The 13,868-nt window shown below is 48.1% G+C and overlaps 1 protein-coding gene across 11 annotated transcripts in view; it reads left to right on the forward strand.

Annotated features, from left to right (window-relative positions):
* Positions 1-10,861, forward strand: part of Slc35d2 (solute carrier family 35 member D2) — a 35,362-nt gene extending 24,501 nt beyond the window's left edge. For 7 of the 11 annotated variants that reach the window (XM_020158902.2, XM_074052556.1, XM_074052554.1 and 4 more), the window contains 4 exons: positions 1,115-1,182; positions 8,376-8,454; positions 9,329-9,411; positions 10,272-10,861. In XM_020158902.2, coding sequence (XP_020014491.1) covers positions 1,115-1,182; positions 8,376-8,454; positions 9,329-9,411; positions 10,272-10,374 — 333 coding nt within the window. In that variant the 3' untranslated portion in view covers positions 10,375-10,861. The other 4 variants (XM_074052549.1, XM_074052552.1, XM_074052557.1 and 1 more) reach the window with 4 other exon arrangements.
* Positions 10,862-13,868: the final 3,007 nt, after the last annotated feature.

Raw genomic sequence — 13,868 nt, forward strand, 5'->3', positions numbered from 1 at the left:
CTGGCATTCGCCCCTGGACCTTGGACTTGCACTGCAGGATGGGGTCACAGATGGCCATCCCTCTGAACAAACAGCTGGGGACTGGACTTCTGTCACCTGAACCCCTGCAACGGGGCCAACGTACACCCAGGGTTTCCAGTTGCCCAGCAGGGATTTAAAAGTACAGGACTTTTTTCCTGGTTAAAAAAAAAAAAAAAGAAAAGAAAATCCCAGGCCAGGCACCGGTGGCTCACGCCTGTAATCCCAGCTACTCAGGAAGCAGAGGTCAGGAGGATCGAGGTTCAAAGCCAGCCTGGGTAAATAATTCATGAGACTCTATCTCAAAAAAACCCTTCACCAAAAAGGGCTGGTGGAGTGGCTCAAGGTGAAGGCCCTGAGTTCAAATCCCAGTCCCGCCAAAAAACAAAACCCCAAAGTGCAAGATGAAGAAGACTCACGTTTTTAAGGAAGAAGTACTTGGTTGTTACTCAAGTTTAATTATTCCCTGCTTGAAAATAAACGCCTTGCTTCATTATTTCCTTTTCGGGGGTACGGGGGACTTGCACTTGAGCTACACCCCCAGTCCTTGTTTGTTGAGATGGGGTCTTGCTAATTTTTCACCTGGGCTGGTCTCGGACTTTGGTCCTCCCCATCTCTGCCTTCCCAAGTAGCTGGGATTACAGGCGTGAGCCACTGCACCCACCAAGGAATTGAGTCTTAATCTTCTTCCCCCTCGTCACTACGGGATTGCTTTGTGGGTAACAAATAATAGCTTATTTATTTGTGCGGGGCGGAAGTTCTTGAAAACAGTTTATAGACTGAGACCTTCCTTGCTGACACGATTAATTCGGGTATGAACTTTTCGGAACTTTTCGGAACTGCAGCTTAATTAGTAAAGATTTGGAAAATCAGTGGTAGCTCCGACAGCTTCAGTCGGTGCTCACGTCGGGCCGTGCAAGGGGCAGGCGGCTCAGAGAGGGAGAGCCACGGGCCCGAGGTCACACAGCTATGTGACCTAGGACTTTCAACACGGGATTCTCTGGGCGGGAGGTTGGTCCCTGCATCGCAACAGGATGGGTGCAAGCAGAGAATCTCCACTGTCGCGCATCTGGTCCTCACTTTCTTCTTCTTGCAGGCCACTGAGTTCGGTCAATGGAAGGACGTCCTGTTTCTCCTACAGTTCCTTCTGTCCTGTTTTTTGGGGTAAGAAACGAGAGCCACAGAGACGCGCTGGGTGATGGGCTCTGTTGACAAGTCAGATCTAAACGGACCGCCTGTCAGTTCCCTGTCAAGATCCCTCTGTCCTGGTCGCCATGTCCCTTGTCTTCTGGGTCCTTCCTCACATCTTCAGGGGTGTCTTCCTGCCGGAAGGCCACCCTTTTGTTTATTTTTTAAGTTTCTCTTATTTTGTGATAGGGTCTTTCCGTGCCGCCCAGGCTGACCTCCATCACACTCCTCCTTCCTTAGCGCGCTGGGATTACAGGCATGCGGGACCACACCTGGCCCATCTGTACCTTTTCTACACCGTCTAAGCTCGAGAGCCAGGCACGCCAGCTACTGGGGAGGCAGAGGAGGGAGGATCGCGGTCTGAGGCCAGCCCAGGCAAAAGCATGACATCCTGTCTGGAAAGCAAACCAAAAAGCACAAGGACTGGGGACGTGACTTCAGTGGTGGAGCACCTGCCTAGCAAGAGTGAGGCCCTGAGTTCAAATCCCAGTACCGCCCCAAATTCCCACAAGCTTTGCATGACTCGATGATAACACACAGCTAAAGAGTCACTGGAGTAGAGAGGAAGAATAAGCAGGGGTCCCCCGTCCTCCCCGGCTCTAGCCAGAGGCAGACGCTGCTGGGATTTTGGGGGCGTCCTTCCCAAGCTGGGCTCCACCACCCACGGGCACCACGTTCGATCCCCCAAATCCATCTCAGGAAATTACTCGCCGACAGGTTTTTCTCCCTGGGAAGAAAGATGAACAAACACCTTATTTTTTTTTAAATTTTTACCAGAAGTCCTACAATTTTTATTATAAGCAAATGACCAAAGCCAACCCATGATTTTTTAAATGAATACGCGTTAATTTTCAAACTTGTGGCGTCATCACAGGCAAAAAAGCACCCTTGTGTGTCTCCAGTTCACAGATTCTCTCTCTAGCCGTGTCGTATCGAATGGAGATTTTGATTGTACGCATTTTGTTCTATTTTAATTTTAAAAGTTCCACCATTTTCCTCAAAATTATCTGTTGGTTCCTAACAGTCTTTCATTACTCATTTTTGTGACTGTACCTTTTTTTTTTTGGTGACACTGGGGTTTGAACTCGGGGCTTCGTGCTTGTAAAGCAGGCGCCCTACCACTTGAGCCACACCTCCAGTCCATTCTGCTCTGGTTATTTTTGAGATAGGATCTCGTTTTCTGCTCAGGCTAGTTTGGATCACAATCCTATTTGTGCTTCCCATAAGGCTTGGGCGACAGGCATGCACTACCACACCCAGCTGTGGGTCGGGATGGGGTCTCGGTGACCTTTCTCTGGGCTGGACTCGAGCTACGATCCCTCGGATCGCTGCCTCCTGTCATAAACTTCTGGACATGTCCTGGTATCTGGGGGACACAGCAGGGCTCTGTGGGCACCTCAGGGTTGATGTCCCTTTTTTCCAAGGTTGCATTCCAAGCTGGTTTTTCTCAACCGCCAGGCCTCTGTTCTGTGTGGAAAATATAATTTAATATAAAAGTTATTACACTTAACGAATGCTAAGAAGCCACCAGACGGCGAAAAGGCCGCGGTCGGGGTTTTCTTTTGCATCCCTGGGAAGGGTTTGGCGTGGCGGTGGCAGGCCTGTGCCTGTGGGTGGAGGGACATTGGGTCTGCAGATAGTTTGATTTAATTATTTAATTATTTGAGATAATTTCCGCGGCCCCAGGCAGCTCTGCAGGTCTTTGGAATCTTGCTGAGAAACGACAGGTTCCAGTTCCTTCCTTCCAGGGGCTGCCACCCTCCCCCCAAGGGGGGGTCCCAAAAAGATGACATCCCCCTGGCAGTGCCGTGCTGTGTGACGGTCACATATTCATCAGCAGAAACACAAAGCTACCACATTCCCCACCCGCTCTGGGTTTGCATCTTGACACCTGCCCCTGAACAGGTGGCCTCAGGAGAGTCCGGCATTCGGTTGGTTGCCTGGGCACAGGAGTGACAAAACCTGGCCACCGTCTCCCTGCAGCCTTGGCACAGAATCCACGCTTCAGAAAGACGCACCCTGTTCATCCACGACCTTGGGGTCCCTGGCGTGTCACAGAGAGGGGAGAGCCTGGAAATTCTCTGAAATGTGCAATTTCTAAATAGAAAATCAGCAAACTGAACTCGAACTCCTAGTTTCTCCTACGCCCTCACAGCACAGGTCCCTTCTGTCACCTCAGAAGGGGTGGGGACTTTGTCACACCAGCAAGCCAGGGACTCTCACTGAATTCAGTCCCCAAGACTGGCTCTCCTTCAGACCCAGTCACACGTCCAGAACTTCCCGCTAAACCTGCCGGCTACGGTTGGGGTTCTCAGCTCCCCCTCCTCTGGTCTGCGTAATCTTCTAGAGTGACTTACAGACCTCAGGGAAACCCCGTACACTCAAGGTCCGAGGGTCCCCTGTGCAGGGGCTTCTGTCCCCAGGCAGTTGGCACGAGGATGAGTTGGTTCTGCTCACCAGCCTGTGAGCCTCAAGTGTCCGTCTGTCCAAAACCCCTGGGCGCTGTGTCCTTTTGGATCATCACGGTGACTTTGTTGCATGGCCCGTGCAGTGGCTGTGGGCTGTCCTGTAGGAATGGGTCTGGATGAATGACTGTGCCAGCGCTGGGGGGCTGGGCGGGGACCCAGCGAGGCCTGTCTGTCCTGAGTCCTCCTGTCTGTCCGTCCTGAGTCTTCCTGTGCACCTTGCTTCCCTGTGGATATGGGGTCTGACCCCTTCTGCAATGGGGCTTCTACTAACAGACAGCGCGGCTCAGGAAATGTCTTTATGGCCAGTCCACGACAGAAAGGCAGGGGACTCGATGGCCTCCTGGGGGAAGAGAAATTCTAGTTTCTATGGCTTGCCCTGGGGACAGAGTTAGGACCCTGGAGCCAAGACTGAAAACGTGTAGGGCAGGAGGGTAACCAGTCACTTCAGTTGTTTGTGACAGTCCCCACCATGCCCTACAACCTTGGCAGATCAGTTATTTTTTTAGTGTCATTTTTAGGAACAGGAAGAAGACTTTGAGCGCGGGTTCTGGTCCAGGGGTTTGCACCTGGGCCCCTCCACCCCAAAGGGCCCCCAAAGCCAGAGCCCTCAGGCAGTATCTGTTATCTGAGAAAGTGCATCAGATATATGTGTTAGTGGGTTTTTTTAAAGGTCCTCTGCTGATGTAATGAGTTAAAGACGCAGAAGGGCGAAGTTAGCGGGAATTCAGCAATCAAATGCCTCCACATTTTCTTGATCTGTATATGGCAAGGTCAAAGCTGTTGACGTGGAGCTTGACAGTTTGGGGTTTACAGAAGTGGTGTGATTGGGGTTTACAGAAGTGGTGTGATTGACGGTTTGGGGTTTACAGAATGGTGTGATCGCCCTTGTGGGGGGGTGAACGAAGGCTCCTTTACTTCAAGGTCTTGGTCTTTCCTAAATGAGCACAAGTAACTATTTGCATGCAAGAATAGATTCTGTTTCTGTTATGTGGAGGGTTCCTTGTTAGAAGTTGGTATTTTGTTCCTCCTCTTTTACTTATTTAACACGCTCCTTTACTTCACGATACTGGGGTTTAGAACTCACGACCTTGTGTTTCCTCGGCAGGCGCTCTACCACGTGAGCCACAGCCGGCCCTAGAGCATTGGCTTTAAAAATAAGTTTATTACTTTGGTCCCAGTGGTTTCTATTCGCCCTCTTTGGCGACATCTAGTGGACATATGGAGAAGCGCAGCCTTCCTGTCTAGACACCAGCCGTTGCTAAGGGCTGGGGGTACACGCAGCGTGCCTCCAGGATGTCAGAGAGGGTCCTTGTCACAGCTCAGCCCAGCTGGTGAGTGACTGTCCTAGTAGATGGACGCTGGGGTCCTAGATGCACATCTGCTCATCTAATCCTACCTGTTCATCTTAGTTTCATTAAGACACAGGTGTTTCCAGTCTTGCCTGATTGGGACCCTGGAGTTGGGTTTTTAAGCAAAAATAAAAATAAAGAGCATCCATGATTGTTCCTGGATGAAGACTGCACTTGCTTTTTTTTTTTTTGGTGCGACTGGGGTTTGAACCAGGGCTTTGCACTTGCTTAAGCCACACCTCAGCCCAGCTTGCGCTGGTTATTTTGGAGATGGGGTCTTGTGAACTATTTGCCCAGGGTTGACCTCGAACAGTGATCCTCCCGATCTCAGCCTCCCAAGTAGCTGGGATCACAGGCATGAGCTGCCGGAGCTTGGCCTGGCTCTGCACTCACTTTTTTTAATTTAATTTTATTATTCACACGTGCATACAAGGCTTGGTTCATTTCTCCCCCCTGCCCCCACCCCCTCCCTTACCACCCACTCCACGCCTCCCTCTCCCCCCCCCAATACCCAGCAGAAACTATTTTGCCCTTATCTCTAATTTTGTTGAAGAGAGAGTATAAGCAATAATAGGAAGGAACAAGGGTTTTTGTGGTTGAGATAAGGATAGCTATACAGGGCATTGACTCACATTGATTTCCTGTGTGTGGGTGTTACCTTCTAGGTTAATTCTTTTTGATCTCACCTTTTCTCTAGTTCCTGGTCCCCTTTTCCTATTGGCCTCAGTTGCTTTTAAGGTATCTGCTTTAGTTTCTCTGCGTTAAGGGCAACAAATGCTAGCTAATTTTTTAGGTGTCCTACCTATCCTCATATCTCCCTTGTGTGCTCTCGCTTTTATCACGTGCTCATAGTCCAATCCCCTTGTTGTGTCTGCCCTTGATCTAATGTCCTCATATGAGGGAGAACATACGATTTTTGGTCTTTTGGGCCAGGCTAACCTCACTCAGAATGATGTTCTCCAATTCCATCCATTTACCAGCGAATGATAACATTTCGTTCTTCTTCATGGCTGCATAGAATTCCATTGTGTACAGATACCACATTTTCTTAATCCATTCGTCAGCGGTGGGGCATCTTGGCCGTTTCCGTAACTTGGCTGTTGTGAATAGCTGCACTCACTTTTGAAGGCTTCCCGGTGCTGGATATCTTGTATTTTCTGGAGTCCGAGGTTCTCCAGCCGATGCTGTGGATTAGGCCTTCTGCCACCCAGTGCCATTGTTCCAAATCTTTTCATTTTGTGTGTGAGTAGGATTATTTAAGTAAACCTTGAACTTACTAAAATGGTAACAATTAAAAAAAACCAACAACCGGATTTGCATAAGCCCCCAAGTTCAAATTCTAAAACAAGTAACTTGTATAAAAATAAGGACATTGACTCATCATTTGAGTCCTGGTTTATTAACTGAAGTCTAAGTGAGTCTGAACATTTTACTGTAAGTGAGTTCCATTCAGCGTTTAGTGAATGAAACAGTTTTAAACTGCATCTAAGACTGTAATCTGATTGATTTTTCTTCGGTTATTCCAGCCCCTGAGGCCGACTAGCAAGCTAATAGATTGTTTGATGCACTTAGGCCGCTCGTTGAAATCTAATAAAGCAAACTGGGAAATGTGGTCAGTCAGCTTTTTAAGAAAACATTCAAGGCTGAGTGCTGGCGGTCACGCCTGTAATCCTGGCAACCCGGGAGACTAAGATGGGGAGGGTTCCGGTTAGAGGCCAGCCCGTGGAAAGAGTTCAAGAGACCCCATCTCCAAAATATCCACAGCAAAGTGGCCTGGAGGTGTGGCTCAAGCAGTAGAGAGTCTGCTTTGCAAGTGCAAAGTCCTGAGTTCAAACCCCAGTCCCACCAAAAAAACCTTTTTTCAAATACCATCTATAGACTTACTCAGTCTCCTTTGTTTCTTTCAAATTAAAATTGCATCAATTACGCATTTCAAATGAAAACCACTGAAGGGTTCCAAATTGTTTTCATTACCTAATAACAAGTGCACACGTTGTTCCCTTTTCATTCGTAACTCTTAAGTTTATTCTTCAATCAAATGGCAATCGATGTACTCTGTATTTTTTCTTCCGTCATCCGGGGTAGTAAAGACAATTGGGATGACAGAGGGTGCTACAGGGAAAGTTTGTGGTCCTGACCCGGTCGCCGCAGTGGGACAGCGGAGCCCGGTCCTTTCTAGAAAAAAGAACCCGCTCAAGCCGGCCTGGGCACTGACCTTTCCTTGGCGTCAGGTTCCTTTTGCTCGGTCCGTGGGGATCCCAGGCCATGCTTTCTGCCCGGGATTTTTAAAAGTTCGTTTATTTTGGGGATGGGTCACACCCTCCCTCCCAGCACCGCTGATCTCCACCTCCTCACCTGTGGCCAGAGTCCCCTTCTCTCCCTGTGTGTGTCTGCTCACAGTTCTGCAGTCACCTTCTTGAGAAGTTGAATGACCGAATTGATTTTGGTAGTGGGGTACAGGAGTTCAGTTTCCTTTGTCCAAAGCCAGCAATGGCCCAGGTGACCTTCCCTCTCACACACGTGTGTCCTCACCGCTGGCTGCACACGTGAGGGCCACCTGTGAAGTTTATGTCACACACGGCCCAGGCTCCACCTCAAAGCAACTAATGGAAGCCTCTGCCAGGCATAAAAGTAAAACAGGTGACGGTGACACACAGAGGGTCGAAACTCAGCTGTTCAATGAAAGAGTTCAGGTCATTAGGAAAACAAAAACAAAAACAAAAAAACAAACCCTCCTGCCAGGCACTGGCGGCTCACACCTATAATCCTAGCTATTTGGGAGGCTGAGATTGGGAGGATCGTGGTTCGAGGCCAGGCTGGGCAAATAGTTCTCAAGATCCCTTCACCAAAAGTAACCAGAGCACATTGGACTGCAGGTGTGGCTCGAGAGGTAGAACACCTGCTTTGCAAGTGCCAAGCCCTGAGTTCGAACCCCAGCCCTGCCAAAAAGAAAAAGAAAAAGGAAAAAAAAATCCTCCTTACCCCCACTTTGTGGAAATATAATGGCAAATGCACAGAGATAGCCAGACGGACACCTGCCGCGGGAGGATTTCCTGTAACGAGTCCAGTTGGCAAGGTGTCCCTAGGGGTGGCTGCAAAACCTGTATGGATGCTATGTGTTTTTTTTTTAAATTATTATTTTTAATTATTATTTTTTATTATATTTATTATTATTTTTATTTTATTTTTATTATTATATTATTATTTATTATTAATTATTGTTATTTTTAATTATTATTATTATTTTTATTATTCCTGAAAAGCACTGGTGGTGGGCAGCTGGCTGACCCTTGCTGCCTGGTGCCACCCCGCCCTGCAGGTGCTAACTCCGCTGTCCCTCCCCTTGTCTCAGATTCCTGCTGATGTCCTCAACAGCTCTGTGTAGCTACTACAACTCCGCCCTGACGACGGCGGTGGTGGGTGCCATCAAGGTGAGTGGCTGGAGCCCTGGAACGGGCAGGTTGTGGGACCCCAGCTGTGGTTGAGCGAGGGCGGTAAGGTCCCATCCTCGCGGGGGGGGGGGTCTGGGCGACTCCTTTTTCATGCATGAAGCAGAGGGGAGGTTAAAAGAGCAGTGGAGGGGTGAGTGAGGTCAGAGTGTGTTTGATGGCAGAGAGAAATAGCAGAACCCCCACATTGCCCTAAGGAAAATGTGGGGGAAGAAGGGAAGACAAGTTTTTGTTTCCAAATTGGGAGTGAGTAGGGGAGGGTGACTTGGGAGAAGGGAGAGAAAAAAAATGCCAGACATCAATGATTACCTACCTGGTGATCTACAGTTTGGGAGAACTTGCCCACTAAGGAAGGGAATCCTGTCGGGCACCAGTGGCTCACGCCTGTAATCCCGCCTACTTGGGAGGCTGAGATTGGGAGGATTGCAGTTTGAGGCTAAGAGTGAGCGAGAACACCTGCTTGCTCTAACTCTTTGTTGGCTGCCCAGAGACTTCTAAAATACACTGCACAGAATTCCGGGGGGGATTTATTTCCTGGCCAGTTCAGGGTGGACAGAATGGAAGTTCATCGCCCCTCGGTGGCAGAGAAGGTGGAAACTGGTGGGCTGCATTGCAGCTCAACTCTTCTGGCTTTTGCCTGCAAAGGAAGATGAATAATGGGGTTTTCTGTGACTTCACCGTGCTCTACGTCATCTCTTTCTCAAGCCACCCTTGGTGGCTTTTGCATTTGCCAACTCCTACTGACCAGAAGTCTCTCTGCAAGGAAACTCCAGGCTCTGGTTTTAGGCTTCGCCGTCCGGATGCATTTTCCCCAACCCTTGGCTTTTGGTGACGACCCCTGTCTCTTTCTCTGCAGAATGTGTCGGTCGCCTACATAGGGATGCTGGTTGGTGAGGACTATGTTTTCTCCCCCCTGAACTTTGTAGGATTAAATATTTGGTGAGTGAGAATTTTAAACGAACTCATTTTAGTAACATAAAAAATTTGGTGTGATTAATATGCATGTGATAAGCAAAAGTACAAAGAGAAATGTCCCTTTCTTGCATTTTTCTGCCATAACCCCCATGTGAAGCCATGGGGTCATGGAAACCCACAGAGCTGGGATCTGAATTCGATTCACTCAGCTTCTCAAAGAAAAGTCTCATATCTGCCTTTTCTTTCTTTCTTTCTTTCTTTTGGTGGGACCAGGGTTTGAACTCAGGGCTCTGCACTTGCAAAGCAGCCGCTCTACTGCTTGAGCCACACGTCCAGTCCATTTCGCTCTGGTTATTTTGGAGATGGGGGTCTCGGGAACTATTTGCCTGGGGCTGGCCTCGAACCTCGATCCTCCTGATCTCAACTTCCCAAGTAGTCGGGATTACAGGAGCACACCACCAGCGTCTTCCTCCTGCCGAGTGGGTCTCCTTACTTCGTGCCCTTTCTAAGTGCCAGGCTTAAGATGCTGTGACTGTTGACTAGGACACTTTTGACAGGCATTTTGAGATTTCAGATCTGGACACGAGTTTAGAATAATTGTATATAGTTTATTCAATAATCAAAATTTAAGAAACCAAGTGCGTATTTTCTGAGAGTCTGTATTAGAGTCAATTATCCTTTTTTTCCTTCTGTCTCCAAAGGTTTATAAATAAAAGGAGCAATCCCCACCAAGTAATCCACAAGCTTGAGGGTAAAAACTCCAAAGATCCGAATAATTCCCTCCAAGTTAAGCTGATCGAGTTTGTAAAGCTATCAGCCACTTCTGGGAGCGTCTGTGGGAATCGCAGTTAGGTGATTTCAGCGTTTTCTTTTCTCTTTTTCAGCATGGCAGGAGGCTTGAGGTATTCCTTTTTAACACTCAGCAGTCCGGCAAAGCCTAAACCACCGGCGGATGAAGAAAATGTCCCTCTGGATTTGAAGAGCTAGAATAGGAGGCGGAATTGCAGACTGACTTGCAGACAGACTGACCTGCAGATTGACTTGCAGACTGACTTGCAGACCGACCTGCAGACTGACCTGCAGACTGGGGGATGGGAGGGCAGTCACATGAAGGAAGCCACCAGCCACGTCACTCAAGGCACAAACAGGAGTGTCTGCAGAATGCTAAGAGAACTACCTCAGGGGCCACCTGCAGCAAGTCCTCAGGACCCGAGCAGCTGCCAGCGACGTGTGCAAAGCCAGCCTTTGGGACTGGGCCTCTGCACCACTGCTGCAAGGGTGACTTTTCTTCTCAGCACCTTGACCTTGACTTCAGAGGTCAAAGTCAAGTGCCAGCGAGAACTTTATTTTTCCAACTTAAACAAACATCTCTTTAATAAATTCAGTCAACTAATTGCTAGCAAAGTTAGCTTTAATTGAAGCTCTGTTTGTATCTTTTTCTAATCATCCAAGTCCAATAAAAAAGTTATTTCTAGGTGAGTCTCATACGGTGACGTCGTGGGAGACAGGCAGAAAACAGGACAGGCAGTGACACCCTGCGTATTTTTTTGTGACTGGCTTATCTCACGTAGCAGAATATCCTTAAGGTTCACTCTTACCATAACATATGTCAAAATTTCCTTCATTCCCAACCCCCCACTGTTTGTCTGAAAAAAAAAAAAAAGCTACGTAGTCCAGGTTGGCCTCAAACTTGAGACTCTCCCGACTTGCTCTGAGGGCTGGGATTACAGGCGTGCACTACCTCACCTGGTGAGCGTCTTTCCTTCCGAAGTCTGAATGTACGAGTGCATATATTTGATTTCTTTCGCCATTTCCTAGTCGTGTTGTTTGTTTCATCATTATTCGGTTTTAGTTTTTTTTTTTATTGTTTGGTTTACTTTCCTAGAGCAGGGTGTTGGGGCTTCCAAACCGTGGTAAATACCTCATGCCATATCAAAGATCCTTTGGGAAACCCAGGGACCAAAAATGCCAAGCAAAACAAATCAAAACCAGCTCTGTCTTCCTTTCAAACCAAGGTTTCCCTTATCTCTCATTTTTATTCTTGGAATTCTTAAGATGATTTTTAAGATCAGTCTGCCTGCTTCCACCTGTGGCCAGCAGGGGGCATCCCAAGAGCAGCCTTGGAGCCGGGGTGACCTTTGCAACTGTCCTGTGCCCCAAGGCCAGGCTTGAGCTGGGTCTCCAAGCTGGTCTGAGTCGAGGTTAGTTGTGTGTCGTGTGCACAGAGTGCTGTAGAAGGGGTCTGTGACCTTCAAGGAGGTTTAAGGAGAAATGTAGTCCAATGCTTCAGGTCTTTTGGGTATTTCTTTTTTCCCATTAAAAACAAAAGCAAAAAAAATACTGGATGGGACAAAGAAAATTTGTTGAGTTTCCTTGATATCTCGCATATTGCAAAAGACAGCTATCACTTTTGCTAACTTGGACTTTTTTTTTTTTTTCGGCTGTTTTAGTTTATTTCCTACATATTAAATATATTTCAAGTAGAGGGGGGAGTAGAATTTTTTTTGACAGCTGAGGTTGCTTAGAGAATAGGACACAGCCAGGAGCATCCAGGAGGCCAGGGACGGCAGCAAGGCACTGTGGGAAGGAGGAGGCAAGGTGGCTGGGGAAGAAGAGGCTGGTGCAAAAGCCAGCCTCACAGACTGTTAAGCAACCTCAAGGACTTGTGCGGAAATCATTTGGAGAATTTTAAGTATGCCAGTTGTTCCTCATGGATACATTTACAGCGGTCAATGTATCTTGTGTCGTACATTGGTCAAAACAGAACTTTGATTTTACTCTAAAAGTGATCCTAGTACAAAATTGGCTCTGCTGTTAAAAAAAAAAAAAATAGGCCCTAGCTTAGAAAAGAGCTATTTAACGTTATTTTCTGTGCCCGCAGGAAAATAGCAAAAGGCACAGGTGTCAGTAGTTTCCAGGTCTTTGGTTCCTTTTTCCTTTTCCCTTTCATGACTTGGTTCCTGGACCCTGCAGGACTCATTCCTGTCTGAGGATAGATAGTGGATTTGTGCCCACATCCAGTGCTGGACCTCTCCCAGCCTCCAGACCCTGGTCCAGGAAACAGGGTCCCCAGCAGCTCAGATTCCCCATCCACGTTCTCCTTCCGATGTCAGATGGTGAGGCTAGAGTGGCCCAGGCCATTCCTGGGGACATCGAGGGAGAAAATGCACGAGACAGACATCTTAGAAAGAGGAAAGGTTTGTTTGGGCTCATGGTGTCACAGGTTTCATCCATAGTCCTTGGGCCTGTGGTGAGGCAGCACTTCCTGGTGGGGAGTGAGGGGGCGGAAAAGAGGAAAAGGAAGGAGTTGGGTCCTAGTGTCCCTTTGGAGACCATGCCCCCGACCTCACTTCCTCCCACCAGGCCCCACCTCCTCTCGGTTCCACCTTTGCTCCACCACCCAGCCTAGAGGTTCTGTCTCCCAGTAACACCGTGGGCTGGCCACCAAGCTTCTGTCACACGGCACGAGGGGTGACACGATTGGTTGGGGAACACCGTCGTCGTGCCCTCCACTCTGACATCCACTCCAGGTTAACGATGTCACCATAGCTAGCCTCGGGGCCTTTTGTTTCAGTGTGTGGTCCCCATACCAGGTGAGAAATGCACCTGCTGGATCAGCATTTGTACTTGAACCCTATCCCAACCAGGCCAGATCAGACTTTGAATAGTTTTTTTTTTTTTTTTTGGTGGCCCTGGGGATGGAACCCAGGGTCCTGTGTGTGCTAGGCAAGTGCTCTGTCACTGAGCTGCATCCCCCCTTGTTTTCTGACAGGGTCTCGCTATGCAGCCCAGGCTGGCCTTGAACTTGGGATCCTCTTGTCCCTGCCTCCCAAGTGCTGGGATTACAGGAGTGTCCCACCACACGTGACTGTAGTGTAATAGGGGCTCTTGCATTCGTTGGCCTGACAGAGTCCTTAATATAAACAACTCAAATAGTTATTGTGCCCAATCGTACTGCGGCACTATTCACAATAGCCAAGCTATGGAAACAGCCAGGATGTCCCACCACTGACGAATGGATTAAGAAAATGTGGTATCTGTACACCATGGAATATTACTCAGCCATGAAGAAGAATGAAATCTTGTCATTTGCAGGTAAATGGATGCAACTGGAGAACATCATCTGAAGTGAAGTTAGCCAGGCTCAGAAAGCCCAAAACCACATGTTTTCTCTCATGTGTGGAATAAGACCTAATACAAACGCAGCAATATTACAGAAAACAGGTCACACTAAGGGAGGGGGCTGTCACACACGAGAGAAGGAGGGTAAAAGAAGGAAGTTAACAAGTGAATATGGCTGATGTACTTCCTATGCAAGAATGAATATAGAATTCTTAAACTGACTGAAACCACCAAAAGACAGGGACTAAGGGAGAAAGAAGAAAAATAGAGGAGATGGACCAATTGGGGTTAATATATATATTTATTCATATATACACGGAAGTCCACAAGAAACTCCCTGTGTACCTACCTTTATCTCA

The sequence above is a fragment of the Castor canadensis genome, chromosome 13, assembly GCF_047511655.1.
Source record: "Castor canadensis chromosome 13, mCasCan1.hap1v2, whole genome shotgun sequence".
In the NCBI taxonomy this organism is placed as follows: domain Eukaryota; kingdom Metazoa; phylum Chordata; class Mammalia; order Rodentia; family Castoridae; genus Castor; species Castor canadensis.